Here is a 14,881-nt window from a genome sequence, read left to right on the forward strand (position 1 = left end):
CAGCAAGTGTTGTAATAGAGAAACACAGGTGCTGAATGAACGTTTAACAGGAGGATGATATGATCTATTCTGGAAGGGGGGCCAGTGTTCAGGGAATGCTTTCTTGAAGTGACATTTGAGTTGAGCTCTGAAGGGTAGAGTGAACTCAGAATTTCTGAATAGAAAAGTTTCAGGAATGACAATCAAATGAGAAGCAAGTTCCGAGAGACTTGTCTTGAATCCACATTGCATATTGACCCACTTATCTTCTTAGTTTGTACCATGGGTTTATTTGGGGTGGCTTTTAGGTTACTGCCTCTTGGTGCAGCAACCAATGAAGTGTGAATAGGAAGTAATTATGTGAAGGTATGGGGTGAAGAAAAGCCATAAGGTGGCATTGAGTGCAGGTAATTCAAAGTGCATGTGGTTGGAAGGTGGAGGAAGAGGGCAAGGCAAGGGCGTAGTTGGTGAAAACAGAGGCCAGGTCACACAGGGCATGATTGGAGATCATGCAAACCACTTTAAATATTGTGCTGTTTATCTCAAGAGAATGAGATATTATTGGAAGATAGAGAGTAAGGTAAGGCCTGGCCAGATTAGCATTTTAGAATCATTCACTGTTGTGTAGAGATGAAATAGGACAAGGGTGAATGCCAGAGAAAGCTGTTTCACTAGTTACACAGAGATACGAGGCTAGCTTTCATTAGGGTGGGCATCATAGTGATTGAAAGAAATAGACAAAACAAAAAGATATTCACACAGACAAGTATACAAATATTGTGAGTGTAGCTAAATATTCCAGGGGGATTTGGAATGCTTCACAGAAGTGGCATTAGTTTGATCTTGAAAGATGAGAGCACAGTTTCTATAGTTGTGTAATTTAGCACTTAGATTCAATTGCTACGAAATGAAAATAATAAATGATTATTCCCTTTTTACTTTTCTCTAAGAAATGTCTTTATAACCCCTTTTCTTATTATAATAGTTTTGTTATTAAGTATATTATTGTATAATACATTTACATTTATGGAAAATAATTTTATAGTTTTCTTTTATCACAAATTCAGATTAATCTCTCTCCATCAACATCTGCTCAAATCCAAGTGTATCAGTCCGAAAATGGGATATTTAAAATAACTTTTTTCTCCTTCTTATTATATCATCTGCTTAGGTTAAATCTCTTTGGCAATTAGGCATATGTACTTCTGTACAGTTAATTCTTGTTTGTTTTTGTTTCATAAGGTTTATGACAAAATTGGTTTAAGTGTTTTGGAAATAATTTTAGAGCCTAAAATACTTTAATTTTTCTTGATTCAATTCTATTTTGAAGGCAAATGTACTTGTATCTGAAGATTGCCTGGGCCCAAAGTTACTTGACGTAGAAGACTATTGATTTGTTAGCATTTAAAAGTCTCTAGTTTTTGCAGCCATAGTAATGGACTGTAGACATTTTAAAAATAACGGAAATTGCATCTAATATTTTATACAATTTTAGGGTTAACATGTTTCTTGTAACTACAGAAGACAGTCTGCCATGGACTAAGCTCTTCTTTTATAATTACTATATTCATTTCCCTTATGCATAAAATACCTGAAGGAAGTTTTATCTGGAAAATGATTCTGCCTAGTATTTTAGTATAATGTAAATTATTTAGTGATCTATCTTTGCTATTTATTTTTTTTATGGAAAAAACAGGATATTAGTTTTAAGCCCTTGTTTTGAAATTAGCCATTGTTGTGTGTAATCAGTACCAGGTCAAAGAGAGTTCAATAAGATATATTCCATCTAGACATTGCCCTGTGCACCATCTGCCCCTGTTAAATCACAGTGATAAGTAGGATGTGTACCTGGGCACTGCTAATTCTTGTTTGGCCAGAATTTCATGTCTTCTCATGGCCATTACAATTTTCCAATTACAGTTCAAAATTGGATTACCTTTAATTAGTGGGTCTGTCTTGTAGTCCAGTGTGCTAGTTGTGCATATTTATCTGTTTAAGTGGTCTGCCTTCAGACTTGGAAAATACCATGCCATGTTTGAAAAGAAAAATTTCTTTCTCAGGGCTCAGAAGAAGATAGAAGGCTGGGATTATTTTACCTGTACTAAAAGGAACAAATAACTTCAGTGTGTTCTTGGAATAAGCTTAATTAAAGTTCACTACAGTCTCTAAGGTCTTTGAAGGAAAGTAGCTTAGCTATGCACAGTATATTTATTTGAAATGTATTTATCTGTATGAAGAGGACATGTTACTAAACTTTAGTAATTAAAGTTACTAAAACAGAAATTCTGTGGCCTTTATGAGGGGAAGGAATAGCGAATTCTAAACATTCAAACTTAGGTGAAGATTTATAGTTATCTCTGAGCAGTCCTCAGCCATGTAATATTTTCTGTCTTGCTCCAAGTTGCATGCCATTACAAAACTGTAATGGATTCTCACTGACTTACTTCTATTCAAATTTTATCATATATTTAAGAGGCAAATGGGTGAGAATGGGACATGAGTTACCTGTCAATGGGAGCAGTTATATCTGCTATAAAACTAGAGAGACATCCATGGTTAGATAAGATTGGAGAAAGCCAAACATCTCATTTCCGAATGTTCTCATTTGGGCATGAGAGATTGCCACATCACATCAAGGCCTACAGTGTAGCCATGCACCATGGTGACACCAGACAGGCCTTTAGTTCTCGAGGCTTTATTTGATCCAGAAGTTCTTTCAGGCATTATCTCTTGATACAGTACATGTAAAGGAAAAAAAAAAAGAGATGATTTTTGGCCCTTTATCTCATTGAGTGCCATACTGTGATCTCTTTGCCTCGACTGTATTGTCTTTAGGTCTTGATCTTGGCACCTGGATTCTCTTTCAGGAAGAAAGACTGTTAGTGCTCTTGTTATTTCTGCTCAACATTTCAAGTATTCAGATTGTTTTTGGCACACTTCCTTAGCAAGAACACCTCAAGATCAGAACTCAAGTTTTAAAGGAATATTCTGTGTTTCTAAAGCATTGCTGAACTATGTATTATTACTTAAAATAAAAAAAAAGTCAGCTCTTTCATTTCTCTACCCTTTCCTTCCATTTCTGCATCTATCCAACCGTCCCCATTCATCTATCCAAAAAATGTATCCGTCACCTGCTTTGCGCTGGACAGTGAGCTAGGTGCTTGGGGAAAAGTGGTCAATAGGACAGACTAGAGTCTGCCCTTCAAACTTGTACAGTGAGCTATTATTATTCAACAAAGGTGTTTTGAATGTCTACTAAGTGCCAGGCAAAGCACTTATACAGAAACTTGTGCAAAATTTGGAATAGGATTCTTTTGTGGAGATGCAAAAGAAAGAGATGATCCATTTCCTTCCTTTCAGGACTTTTAAATCTAACAGTGATTTATAGGGAGTCCTGGTATTGAACAGGAGAACATGTTATGATCCTGACGTCATCTATGAGAACCTTGCCAACTTGGTTAGAAAGGAAGACTACACTGCCCAATAACCTGATCTAGCCACTGAGAAGGCATCAGATGGTCTATAGATAAAATAATCATTTCATAGATTTACATCATCTTTATTGGTGCTATATACATTCTAGTTTGCCTCCCAATCAAAACAAAATTATTTCCTTAGGGATGTGTGATAAGATAGATATTTTGGCAATAATTGTGGAAAGTTTCAAAAAAAAAAAAGGAAAGTAAATGCAGTAGTAATTACTCTTTCTTTTTCTTTTTACTGAAAACACCATGTATGACTTTAGCAATCGTGATAGCATTTTAAAACAATCGTGTCTTTAGTGGATGGCAATTACTTTAAATTGAATAGATTTCACGAATTTTTCAGTGAAAGAATTTGAAATTTCTGTCTTTGGAAACCAAAACTACTGGATGGAAGAACTGGATGTCTTTTACTTTAAAACACAGACTTTTTCTGTGGTGAATGTATTTGTTGTGGTAAAGTATTTGAAAGGAAATCCTCAGAATAACTTGGGGTAAGGAAAAATACTATTTTTAAAAAGCCAACACATCAGTTTTGAGCTTTGAAAATTGCCTTATTTTGAATCAGAAGGAATTAATAATCGTTCATAAGCATAAGGAATGTATGTTTAGCTTATAATATATAATCATGATCTAAAACAAATTAGAACTCCAAATTTTAAGACTCTAGTATATTTCTCTATGATTTCTCTGACTTGATCTTTAAAGTTAATACTTACCTCACGATCTGTCTGTGTCTTAGAAAGTATCTTTTAGATAAATAATTCCTATAAATGTAAATTTCTTCACAGGTTAAGTTTCCCAACATTAAAAATTGCTTTTACTATTTTGTTTCAGTCTAGATGCATCCTTTCTGGAAATAAGGAGCCCTCTTTCCTGAGGTGTGTGTTTTGTGTGGGGATCAGCTGAGAGAGAGGAAAAGCCAGAATGCCAAATTGCAAAGAGTATTCTTTACTGTGGGGCTCCATCCAAAAAGGGTTTGTAACACAGTGTACAGTCTTGTAGTCCAGCTGTGTGGAGCATTGATTGCTTCTGCCTAGAGCGGGGATACTGTCAAGTTGCTCTGTGAGTTGAGTCATCTATTGACAAAGAGCTACCAGCCCGCAGATAATGCTGTGCGGAGCTGCGCTCACTGCTCCCACGATGCACTGCTTATAGCAGCTGTCAAAGATACAGAGGGATCTGCGGGAGGAAAAAAAAAAAAAGAAGACTTTTACAACTGCCTGGAAGAAAGGGGTGTGAGGGAGGAGACCTGCCTGTGCAAAGCTGACCAAGGAAAGAGTAGGCATCAGTGCAGTATGAATGCATACCTCACCAAGCAACACAGCTGCAGCCGGGGGTCCGATGGGATGGATGTCGGCAGGAGTGCGCCCACACTGATCAGGGATGCCCACTGCGCTTGTGGCTGGCAGAGGAACCCTCAGGGACTTGGGTACAATTCTCAGACCATGCCTTCCTCAGGACCTGGGGGCCCAGCTTCAAACAGGACCAAGCTGGTCACCCTGTGGGACAGTGTGCGGAAAAGCCCCCACAAGACGGGCACCAAGGGCAAAGGGACCTGTGGGGAGCACTGTGCCTGCCCGCATGGTTGGTTCAGCCCGGTACAGGTGAGCTTTTTCCTTCTGCCTTTCCCTTGGGTATTGGAGGAGACAGAGTAAATTGTGTAAGGGTTAGCTCGCTCCGGAAACTTTGCTAAGTCCTCCTTACTGACTGAGTTTGCCTGTTTGGGAAATGGTAGGCCAAGAAAACCTGTCATTTCCACATGTTTGTGGGTTACACATCTGGATGGGTTGCGGAAGTCTAGAGATGTCACGTTCAGTTTCTTTCAGTGACTTTTCCCCAAGTTGAACTTCTCTGGTTCCCAGATATTCCACTATTCTGCCTCATAGCCTTTCAGCAGTACTTCCAAACATTGTTAACTTTTCCATTCTGCCTAGTTTAGTTTTATTTAATTTTCAGGAGGGAGAGGATGACTTGTAATCAAGTACTTTTCATCTTTTTATATATAAAAGAACGTTTCTTATTCCAGCTATGGAAAATAGTGATGTGAAGCATACTATTCTAATTTTACATTTAAAATACTGTGTATTTTTCAAAACCAAAAACAAAATACTGTGTACTTTTTTCAGTTATGGAGAATAAAATTTGTTTATACCAAATAATTAATTTTACAAACTAAAAAATAAATGAGATCAAGCTAGGGGATGGTTACACTTAGGATACCATAAGGCAACATTCAATTTATTCAAAAAAGCAGCAATAAGGTTATTTGTAGTAAAAATTGCAGCCCTCTTTCTCCTGTGATGCATTTCTGAGGCAGATGTGCATATTCCCACAATTTGATTCCTAGCTTGTTTTTGCCCTGAACAACTAACATTTTTACCAGAAATGAAATTGGCTCATTTTTTTTGTGCTTTCACCCAAAGGGATAAACAACTTCCTGAAAATGCAATAAAATATAAATAAAATGCACCTGAAATCTCTAGCATAAATACAGAACAGTAACTGTTCTTAAATATGCATCGAAAAGAGGAAAGCAGTTTTTGCAGAAAAAGAATAATTTCTCAATTCCAATATGATTTTAGTCTAATTGAGAAATGGATATTGATCATGAATAAAATGTTATGATCTGAAAGGTGCAGAGAACATTTTAATATTAGTTTTTAAAAGTATATCCAAGAATGTCATATATCACTAGTTCTTAATAATATAGTTACATATACATGGACATTTATATGGCTTTTGATGCATTGCCAAGAAATTATAAGATTTGCCTAAAGAATGTCTTGATTTAAGTCAGGTATATATTCCCATTGTAGTATTAAACTGTTTCAACTTAAAAAATGGAACCCGACAAAGAAATGCAATTATTTTTCTAATTTATTAGGAGTTCCAAGCTAAATACAGTCTTGATAATATTGAAGACTCTACTCTTTGACAAATATATTTGTTTAAGCATCCTTAACTTATATCTATGTGTTGATTACATTTGAATTCTCAAGGATCACATGGGCAAGAAACACAACCATAGTCAATGGCATTTAGCTTACTTTGCAGAGTAGAGAAAGCAAACTTGCTTTATTGTTGCAATTTTCTTTATTCCAGATGTAGTAAACTTTGCATTTCATAAATGATATTTGCCCAAACCAAAATCTCTAATACTAGATTATAGTAGCCATGTTCTAAAAATCTTAGTTCATTTTCCATTAATGGGGGAAAACTTTGCTTTTCCTGGATTCTTAACAAAGTCAGCCTCTTACTTGCTTTAAATTTATATCCAGTTAATTCTTTAAGGTCACCATCTCCCTTAATTCTTACATATACATTTCTATAAATTTTCTCTGTAATTTATATACACTTTGTTATTGGTTGGGAAGAACAGTAATCCCCAAATATTGGAGGTGTGAAACCATATCTTTTATGGTCTTCGATATTGCAATACTCCTCCTTCACTTTATCCATTCAGACTTTTCCATTGTAGTCCTAAAAAAATACTATGCCAGGTGGATCAATCCCCCTCTTTGCTCCACCTTCAGACCCTTTCAAATATATTATGTTGAATAAATCTTTTTATGTGTCTATATGTAAATATGTGTATATATTTCAGTATATTTAAATGTGTGATAATTACCTATGTGCATATATTAACATTTATTGGTGCAGACTTTGATATATATGTATATAAATACACGTGTACATGTGTATACACATGTATAAAAATTAAAGCCCTATATTATTCTTTTCTCACCTGAAAAGTACTTGCTTGCTTATTTCTCCAAAGAATTTTTCTTTCTCTCCATAGAAAGTATGTTCCCTTTCCTTCTGTAGGTGCTCAGAATTCTGATATGTGTATTTGTATATAAGCTTATGCATTTATATGTGCATTTAAAGAATATATTTAAATATTTGAAATATACAGTTGTGTGTAAGCTCTGCATCCCTATGTAAATTATCATGTAACAAGAGCATTAGCATGTGTCAATGTATATGTGTGTGTGTGTGTGTGTGTCCATTAAAACGAAGTCTGTTTTGGAAATTTTGTGCTACTATTTTTACTCTTTGAATTAACTGGAGAGATCCTGTGGAATACTGTAAAACCAAGGATGGAGACAGATGATACTAAACATTAGTATCTTTGATAAAGCGAAAAGGACTGTCCATGTTTTAGAATAACCCGAAGACTCACATGTGGCATAGAATATGCCTGAGGGTCGTTAAGTGTCTGAGAGCTAGGCTTCTGTCCTTGAAGATGTCTGCTGTGTTGCTTGGAAATCAGCAGTATGATTTCCGGGTGCTAAAATACAGGTCCAGGGTAATGACTCGAGTTCCTCCCAAGGCTCTTTGCCAAATTTCTGTTATTTGGGGTGCTGTGTACTACCAGGACTCTGTCATTATGGTGTTCCTTAGCTGGTTTAAAGAATAGCTTCTTTCCCTTCTCAAATAAGGTTTCATTCCATTTGAATCTGTATAATTAATATGACCATAATAATAGGTAAGAAAATGGAAAATTATAGTGTACGGGAGTTCTAGAATACATGTCTAGGATAATAGTGTCAGCCTGGAAATGCTTATGTGGCATTTCTCCCCAATGTAGATTGACATGGGGAGACAGCGCAGAACAGTAGAGATTCAGAAATCATATTTCTAAATATTTCTTCATTCTTCATCTGTTTAACCATCCCAAATTTTACGGAGTGTCTTCTATGTATATGGCATAGGATTCCCTGTGGATATAATAGTAAGCAAAGTAAATAATACCCTCACCAATAAGGAACTTACAGCCTATGATGGGATATAGCAGTTTGCAAATGTGTAGTTTGCATTTATATACACAGAATTAAACCACGATGAATCACAATTTGCAAACAAAGCAAATTTCTACAGAGGGCTGCAGATGCCATAGTAAATGTATTTTCAGGAAACTGAGGGACCTCGGAGGAGCAAGAGAGCATGGTGATTTTAGGCAAAGTAATATATCTTTTTAAATGTCAGTTTCTGATTCTGTAAAATAGTATCTCCCGCATGGGTGTGTGATGAAGAATGACTGACATAATACATGCAAAACACTTCACACAGTGCTGTCATACAGTAGAGGCTCAATTAATATTTCTAGAATGAATGAATGATTAAATAAATATTGTCAGCCATAACTGTTGGCTACCATTAACCTATTTTTAAATTAATTGTACCTAATTGGCTGGGAAGAAATGAGAAGTGAGAGATAGTATACTTTGGATGAACTGAATTGAATTAAATTAGTAGGTGTTTATCAAGTGGACAAAGATAAATAAGTTTTTTGGACAGAAATAACAAATGCAGGAAAATATATAACATCTGGTGCCAATGTGGAATTTGTGTGCAGTTCTGTCTGCCCAGAACATTAGGCACTGGAAAGCAGGCTCCTCAAGAGATGAGGCTAGAAAGGTGGGTGGGACCTGGTCTGAAAGGACCTGGTAGGGCTTAATGAGGACTCCATTGAATAGGCAGAGCATGGAATCACTGTAGGGTTTAAATGCCATCTCTGGCACCCTTTAAATGCTTTGCAGTCACTGAAGCCTTCTCAGCCTCAGTTTTCCTATTTCTAACATAACTGGTTTTCCCTCGTACTTTAATATTCCAGTACTAATATTCTGTGACTGTCAACTGATACTGATTAATTATCGGGAAGCAGTTTGGAAAGGGATTTATGTTTCAGAGCCAGCTAAGTTTAAACTTACTAGCTCCATTTCACTTTGGTTCCTAAATGTCTCTATACCTCTTTTTATCCTCTGTAAAACTTGGGATGATAAAGCCATGTTGTAGGGATGTTTAGTAAGGGTTGAAAATATTCTACATAAAGTAAACCCAGAAAAGTGCTTAGAACACAGCAATTGTTCCAACAAATAGTATTTATTAACATTAATTGTATTTAAATTATGTTTTTTAACCTGAAGAACATAGTATCTGTGAAATAGTCATCAGTATTGTAGTCTTGCAGTAGAATTTCTAGCCTCTTCCCTGAAATTTTTTGTCTTAATTATAATGATGAAGGTTCCACTAGGCAACTGTCCAGAACTTTTGGCTTGGTACCACATGATGCTGGTGTGACATTTTGTCCTTCAGCATTGTGAGATTTATAACTGTGCACACTGAAAAGAAATTATGTAAAATAGAATTGTATTGATGAAGTTGCATTCTCATAAGCTTTGCATTCACAGGTAGAGGAGGTTGGAATATTTTCTTAGAAACTCCTGCAGCAACAACTGTTTGAAGTTTTAGCCAAGCTCTGTAAATCTCCCCTAACAGTCTCTTGCAGCAGTTTGCAGCAACTTGAGGGCAGAGGATGTTCTAGTCCAAGAAATAGGGATACCCTGGGCTGAAAACTCAAGCTCAGTTTGTGCCAAGCCAGAAGAACCTGGCAGCTTGTTTTAACCCTGTGCCTGCTTCAACTGATTCCTTCCAGAAAGAGAGACCCTTACCAAGGAAGGATTAGATTTCTTAGTCTGAGGGACACACCAGTTTACCCAAGGCAAGGAAAACAGAAGAGAATAAGAGACATCCCAGAAGGAATTAGAGTGATAAACATTCCTGTAGCAGACTAGAAGTCACTTGGTCAACACTCCTGATAGTGCTGAATGCTGATATCAGCAGAACATTCTCTTTAGGGCAGGACGAGAAGAGGCAAAGTACAGAGAGTGGAGAGGAAAAGAGCAAAGGGGATGTAATATTTATTGAGTACAATGTCCACAGTGTGTGAAGCTCTATGCTAGGGGCTTTGCATTAGTCATTTCCTTGAATTTTTCTAACACTACAAAAGCAGTATCAAAATTCTCATTTTACAAATGTGGAAATTGAAGCTTAGAGTAAATTTCTCATGATCAAACAACTGATAAGGGGAGAAATAGTTTTAAATTTAGGTCTCTCTGACTCTCTTACTCTTGGTACCACATCTTACGGAAAGGCTTGTTTTGGATATACCAGGAGGTAGAATACCCCTGGAGACCTACAAAATTCTCTGATCTAAGAGGAATTTCCTTAAGGGACTGAAGCATTTTTCATGATTGGGAAGTCTGCAAATTCCTAGCAGAATCCTGGATTACCCCATTCCACTTCATGTTTGGTCTTAAGAACCCTGAGTGAGTTGGGATCCTGAAGATCCCAAATATCCCTTGATTTTGTGATGAAGTTTAAGAACTACGCTGACCTGAAGCAGTTGAAATTGTTTCCTACAGTTCTAGCATCAGAATATGGTACTTGTCCTTAGAAAACTTCACATTATATGATTACTTACAATTCAGATTCAGCACTTGCAACATGTATGATAAGGATTTGGAAACCGTGTAAGGTAAACTTAATAAGAGAACAAAATAAAAGTACATGTAGACACTGTCTTTAGTCCGAGAGCATGTGCATCACACATTGCTGAATGTTTGGGAATCTCATACATATATTTCTATCCATGTATCTGTCATCTCAAGAAGATATCTCTCTTTGATACCACCTCCATTGTCCATTCTCTTTCTTTTTTCTGATATTGCTGTATTTTTTACAAATGTAGCCTCATTTGTTTTATTCTCATCCGTACTCTGCTCTACTTTATTCCATTCTTTTATTTTCCCCAAAGTATGTAGATGTTCTATAATTATGTCAAAACTGGATGGGAACTTAGAGGTCATCTTGTCCATTTTCCAAAAGAGAAACTGAAGCCTAGAAAGTGGAGAGACTTGCTCAAGGTCATTTAGTTTGTGGCAGAGCTGGTTCATATGTTTGAACTCAGAATCGAGTTCTCTTTCACTGTTCCAAGCTGCCCCTCTCTCTCTTAGCCCTTGTGTGCTCATTTTTATGTAGCATGATTATTGATAGAAAATTGTTAACCATGCACTTGTTGATAATACAGTGTTTAGCATTATACAAAAAGTTACATAAACTTAATCTTTGTGGTCTCAGATTCAGATCAGCAGTCCTCAAGAACAGGAGGCAGAGGAGAGCCACTAGGAAGCATTTTACAACTGCAGGTAGAGGTGCTCATTTGTAGGTAATTATTATAAGGTGTTATTGGCATTTAGACTAGGGGGTCAGGTATGCTAGATGCTTTGTAGTGTGTAAAACAGTCCTATACGACAAAGACTTTTCCCAGGTACTATACAACTTTTAACATTGCACTGAACAATCGGAAAGATTTTTGAAACAATTTATAATAATATAAGCCTAAAATAAGACTCAGTTTCACAAACAAATACAAAGCTTTTTTGCAATAAATTAATAATGATTAGATTGTATAGAAATGCACTCTTTTGTAAATCAAGAGCCTGCTGTACTTTATTTTATTAGGAATTTTACCAAGTGTCAGTCTGCATTTTGGAAAATCACATCCCTGCAGCAATGCTGATCCTGATATTTGAATCACTGACAGTACCTCACTGGTATCAGTCTACATTTATAACTTTCACCTGCAAATATATAACTGCTGTAATTTGACTCACAAATCACAATAGACTTAGAAACAAATATTTTAAATTGGTAGAAACACATGAAATGCAGCTATCTCACCAAATTCTAGTAAGTTTTTAAAAATATTTTAGTTAATTTCCATATTACATATTAATTTTTAAAACATTTTATTGCACAATCAGAAATCTATTTTGTGAAGAATACTTGAAATTATTTATTTTGAATTTTTCTGTTATTTTCAGTCTTACTCAGATATTGTCCTAGTGGTCATCTATACTCAATTTCTCTTTAGGCTCTCAGGTTATTATTAGTTTATCCATCCTCTAGTCCCCATTTTCTATCAAAGGATACAGTTCCAAGGTCTTTTGAAGTACTAGAAATCAAATATATACCTTTATATGAAATCAAATATATACCTTTGCTTGTAATTCTATCAAGGAAAGGATAGAAATAGGCAGATAGATGACAGAGAGATGGTAGAGGATGACAGAAATATAGTATAGACAGACAGACAGATAGATGCTTCCTAACTATTTTGACCTTTTTAAGACAGGGAATTATCTTGACACTACGCTTATAATGAGGCCCACTTTATTTCTCAGAACATGGCACTTTATTTTCTCCATTTCATCTATCTGAAATCTGCCTTGTTACATTATCTGTATTTCAACTGAAGTTATTTATTTTTATCTCCTATAGAAAATAGTCTGTTTTTTCTTATTTTTCACACTAATTTTTACTCCAGGGTCCACTCATCTATCTGCTCTCTCATTTCCCATGCTTCTTGTAAGGGATGGCTTCCGATCTCTTTATTCTGCCTAAATTCAATTTTCTTCATTATAAGTGCATGCAAGCATTTGACTACTTCATTGTATTGACTAGTATAACTGAGCTCCTGGTTTACGTACTGAAAACATCTGATTTCAATATAAAGTCCTTTTATTTCTTCTTTAATTTGGTTAGTGCATTGTATAACTTTTTGAATGATTATATGTAATCAGTTGGGTTATCTATCAATGTCATTTTAGTTGGAGAAAGGATGCTATTTTAAAATGATTATAAAATCATAAGGTTGGATCTGATAGAACAGAGAACCACTGGCTTAGATGTTTTATATGATTTTGCATGCTGCTTTGTATATGTAGGTGTTTACCTTCCTTCCTGCTAGACTAGAAGTTTTCAAACAGCCAGCCACCTATTTTTATATGGCCCAGGAGCATTTTTAGGGAGTTAGAAAAAAAATCAAAAGAAGAAGAGTATTTTGTAACATGTTGAAAATTATATATGTAATTCAAATTTTAGTATCTATAAAGTTTTGCTGCAATACAATCATGCTTACTTTATTTTGCATATTACTTTAGAGTTGGTTTCAGGCTAAAATGATAGAGTTGAGTAGCTATGATAGAGACTTTAAGGCCAGAAAGTCCTAAAATACTTACTATTCTTAACAGAAAAAGTTCGCCAACCCTTACAATAGACTGAAAACTTTCAATTCCCTCTGATGGAATATCCCTTTCTGACTAACAAAGTCTATTCATTTATTAAGATGTGGTTCAAGCACATCCTCCTCTTTAATCCTGTCCAGTTTACTTAGTTCATAAAACCTCTATTTACCATGGCATTCTGCACAATTGTTTTTAAACCTTTGTACTGTATAATATACATACAAAGCAAAGAAAGTAAAAAGCAATAGTTTTCAAACACTCTTCAACAAGTAGTTACAGGATAGATGCCAGAGTTTGTCACAGACTACCATAGATTTTTCCTTCTAGCTGCTCCTTAACATTGCGGGCTAGAAGGAATATATATATATATATTTTTTTATCATGACTTTTTTTCCTTTTTTTTGTGAAAAATAACATATATGCTAAAAAAACAATAAATTTCAAGGCACAGCACAACAGTTAGTTGCAGAATAGATTCCAAAGTTTGATATGGGTTACAACTCCACAATTTTACGTTTTTACTCCTAGCTGTTGTGGATACTGGAGACTAAAGGAAATATCAATACAATGTTTCAGCATCATACACATTTGTTAAACCCTACCTTCTCTGTATAACTCCAACATCACTTTTGACCTTTCTATCCCACTCTTTAGGGGTATTTGGGCTATGCCCATTGTAACTTTTTCAATATGTAAGGGGCTGTCAGTAATATTAGGTAGGGAAATGAAACTACCTGATGTTCTGGAGAGACTGGGCCCTCTACATTTCAGGATCTATCTGGACCAGGGACCCATCTAGAGGTTGTAAGTTTCTGGAAAGCTACCATAGCGCATGGAACCTTTGTAGACTCTTATATATTGCCCTAGGTGTTCTTTAGGATTGGCAGGAATGGTTTTGGTTGGGGTTGGGGAAACTATGATAGGTGGCAATGTTTAATTGAAGCTTGTGTAAGAATGACCTCTAGAGTAGCCTCTCAACTCTATTTAAACTCTCCCAGCTACTGATACTTTATTAGTTATACTTCTTTTCCCCCTTTTGGTCAATGAAATTGTTGCTTTCACAGTGCAGGTCTGTACTCATCCCTGGGGCTCATCTCCCACGCCGCCAGGGAGACTTTCACCCCTGGACACCATATCCCACGTAGGGGAGGGGCAATGGTTTCACTCACAGAGTTGCTTCATGAGAGAGGTCACATCTGAGCAACAACAGAGGTCTCCAGAAGTAACTCTTAGGCATACCCATAGGTAGGCTAAGCTTCTCCGCTATCTACATAAACTTTGCAAGGGTAAGATTCAAGATCAAGGGCTTGCCCTATTGATTTGAGTGTCCCTAATGTTTGACACAGTATCAGAGGATTCCCTGATGGTAAAGTTTAATAGTTCCATACTTTTCTCCCATCCTTCAAGGGACTTTGCCAATACTTTTTGATTATCTGCTTGATATTCTCTGGGATGTATCCAGGCATTACATCAAGCTATACAGAATTAAAGGCTCTCATTCTTATTCTGGGTTCCCTGTGTTTGAACAAGAGCTATCCAGACAGT

General features: G+C 36.0%; 1 protein-coding gene across 12 annotated transcripts in view; it reads left to right on the plus strand.

Annotated features, from left to right (window-relative positions):
• The window catches only part of DLG2 (discs large MAGUK scaffold protein 2), a 2,206,106-nt gene that overhangs the window by 1,377,057 nt on the left and 814,168 nt on the right, over positions 1-14,881 (plus strand). For 2 of the 12 annotated variants that reach the window (XM_077113407.1, XM_077113410.1), the window contains exon 1: positions 4,647-5,068. The exons of the other annotated variants lie outside the window; for them this stretch is intronic. In XM_077113407.1, coding sequence (XP_076969522.1) covers positions 4,760-5,068 — 309 coding nt within the window. In that variant the 5' untranslated portion in view covers positions 4,647-4,759. Of the gene's footprint in view, positions 1-4,646; positions 5,069-14,881 lie in introns of those variants that run through there. 12 annotated transcript variants of the gene reach the window in all.

The sequence above is a fragment of the Tamandua tetradactyla genome, chromosome 8, assembly GCF_023851605.1.
Source record: "Tamandua tetradactyla isolate mTamTet1 chromosome 8, mTamTet1.pri, whole genome shotgun sequence".
NCBI lineage: Eukaryota > Metazoa > Chordata > Mammalia > Pilosa > Myrmecophagidae > Tamandua > Tamandua tetradactyla.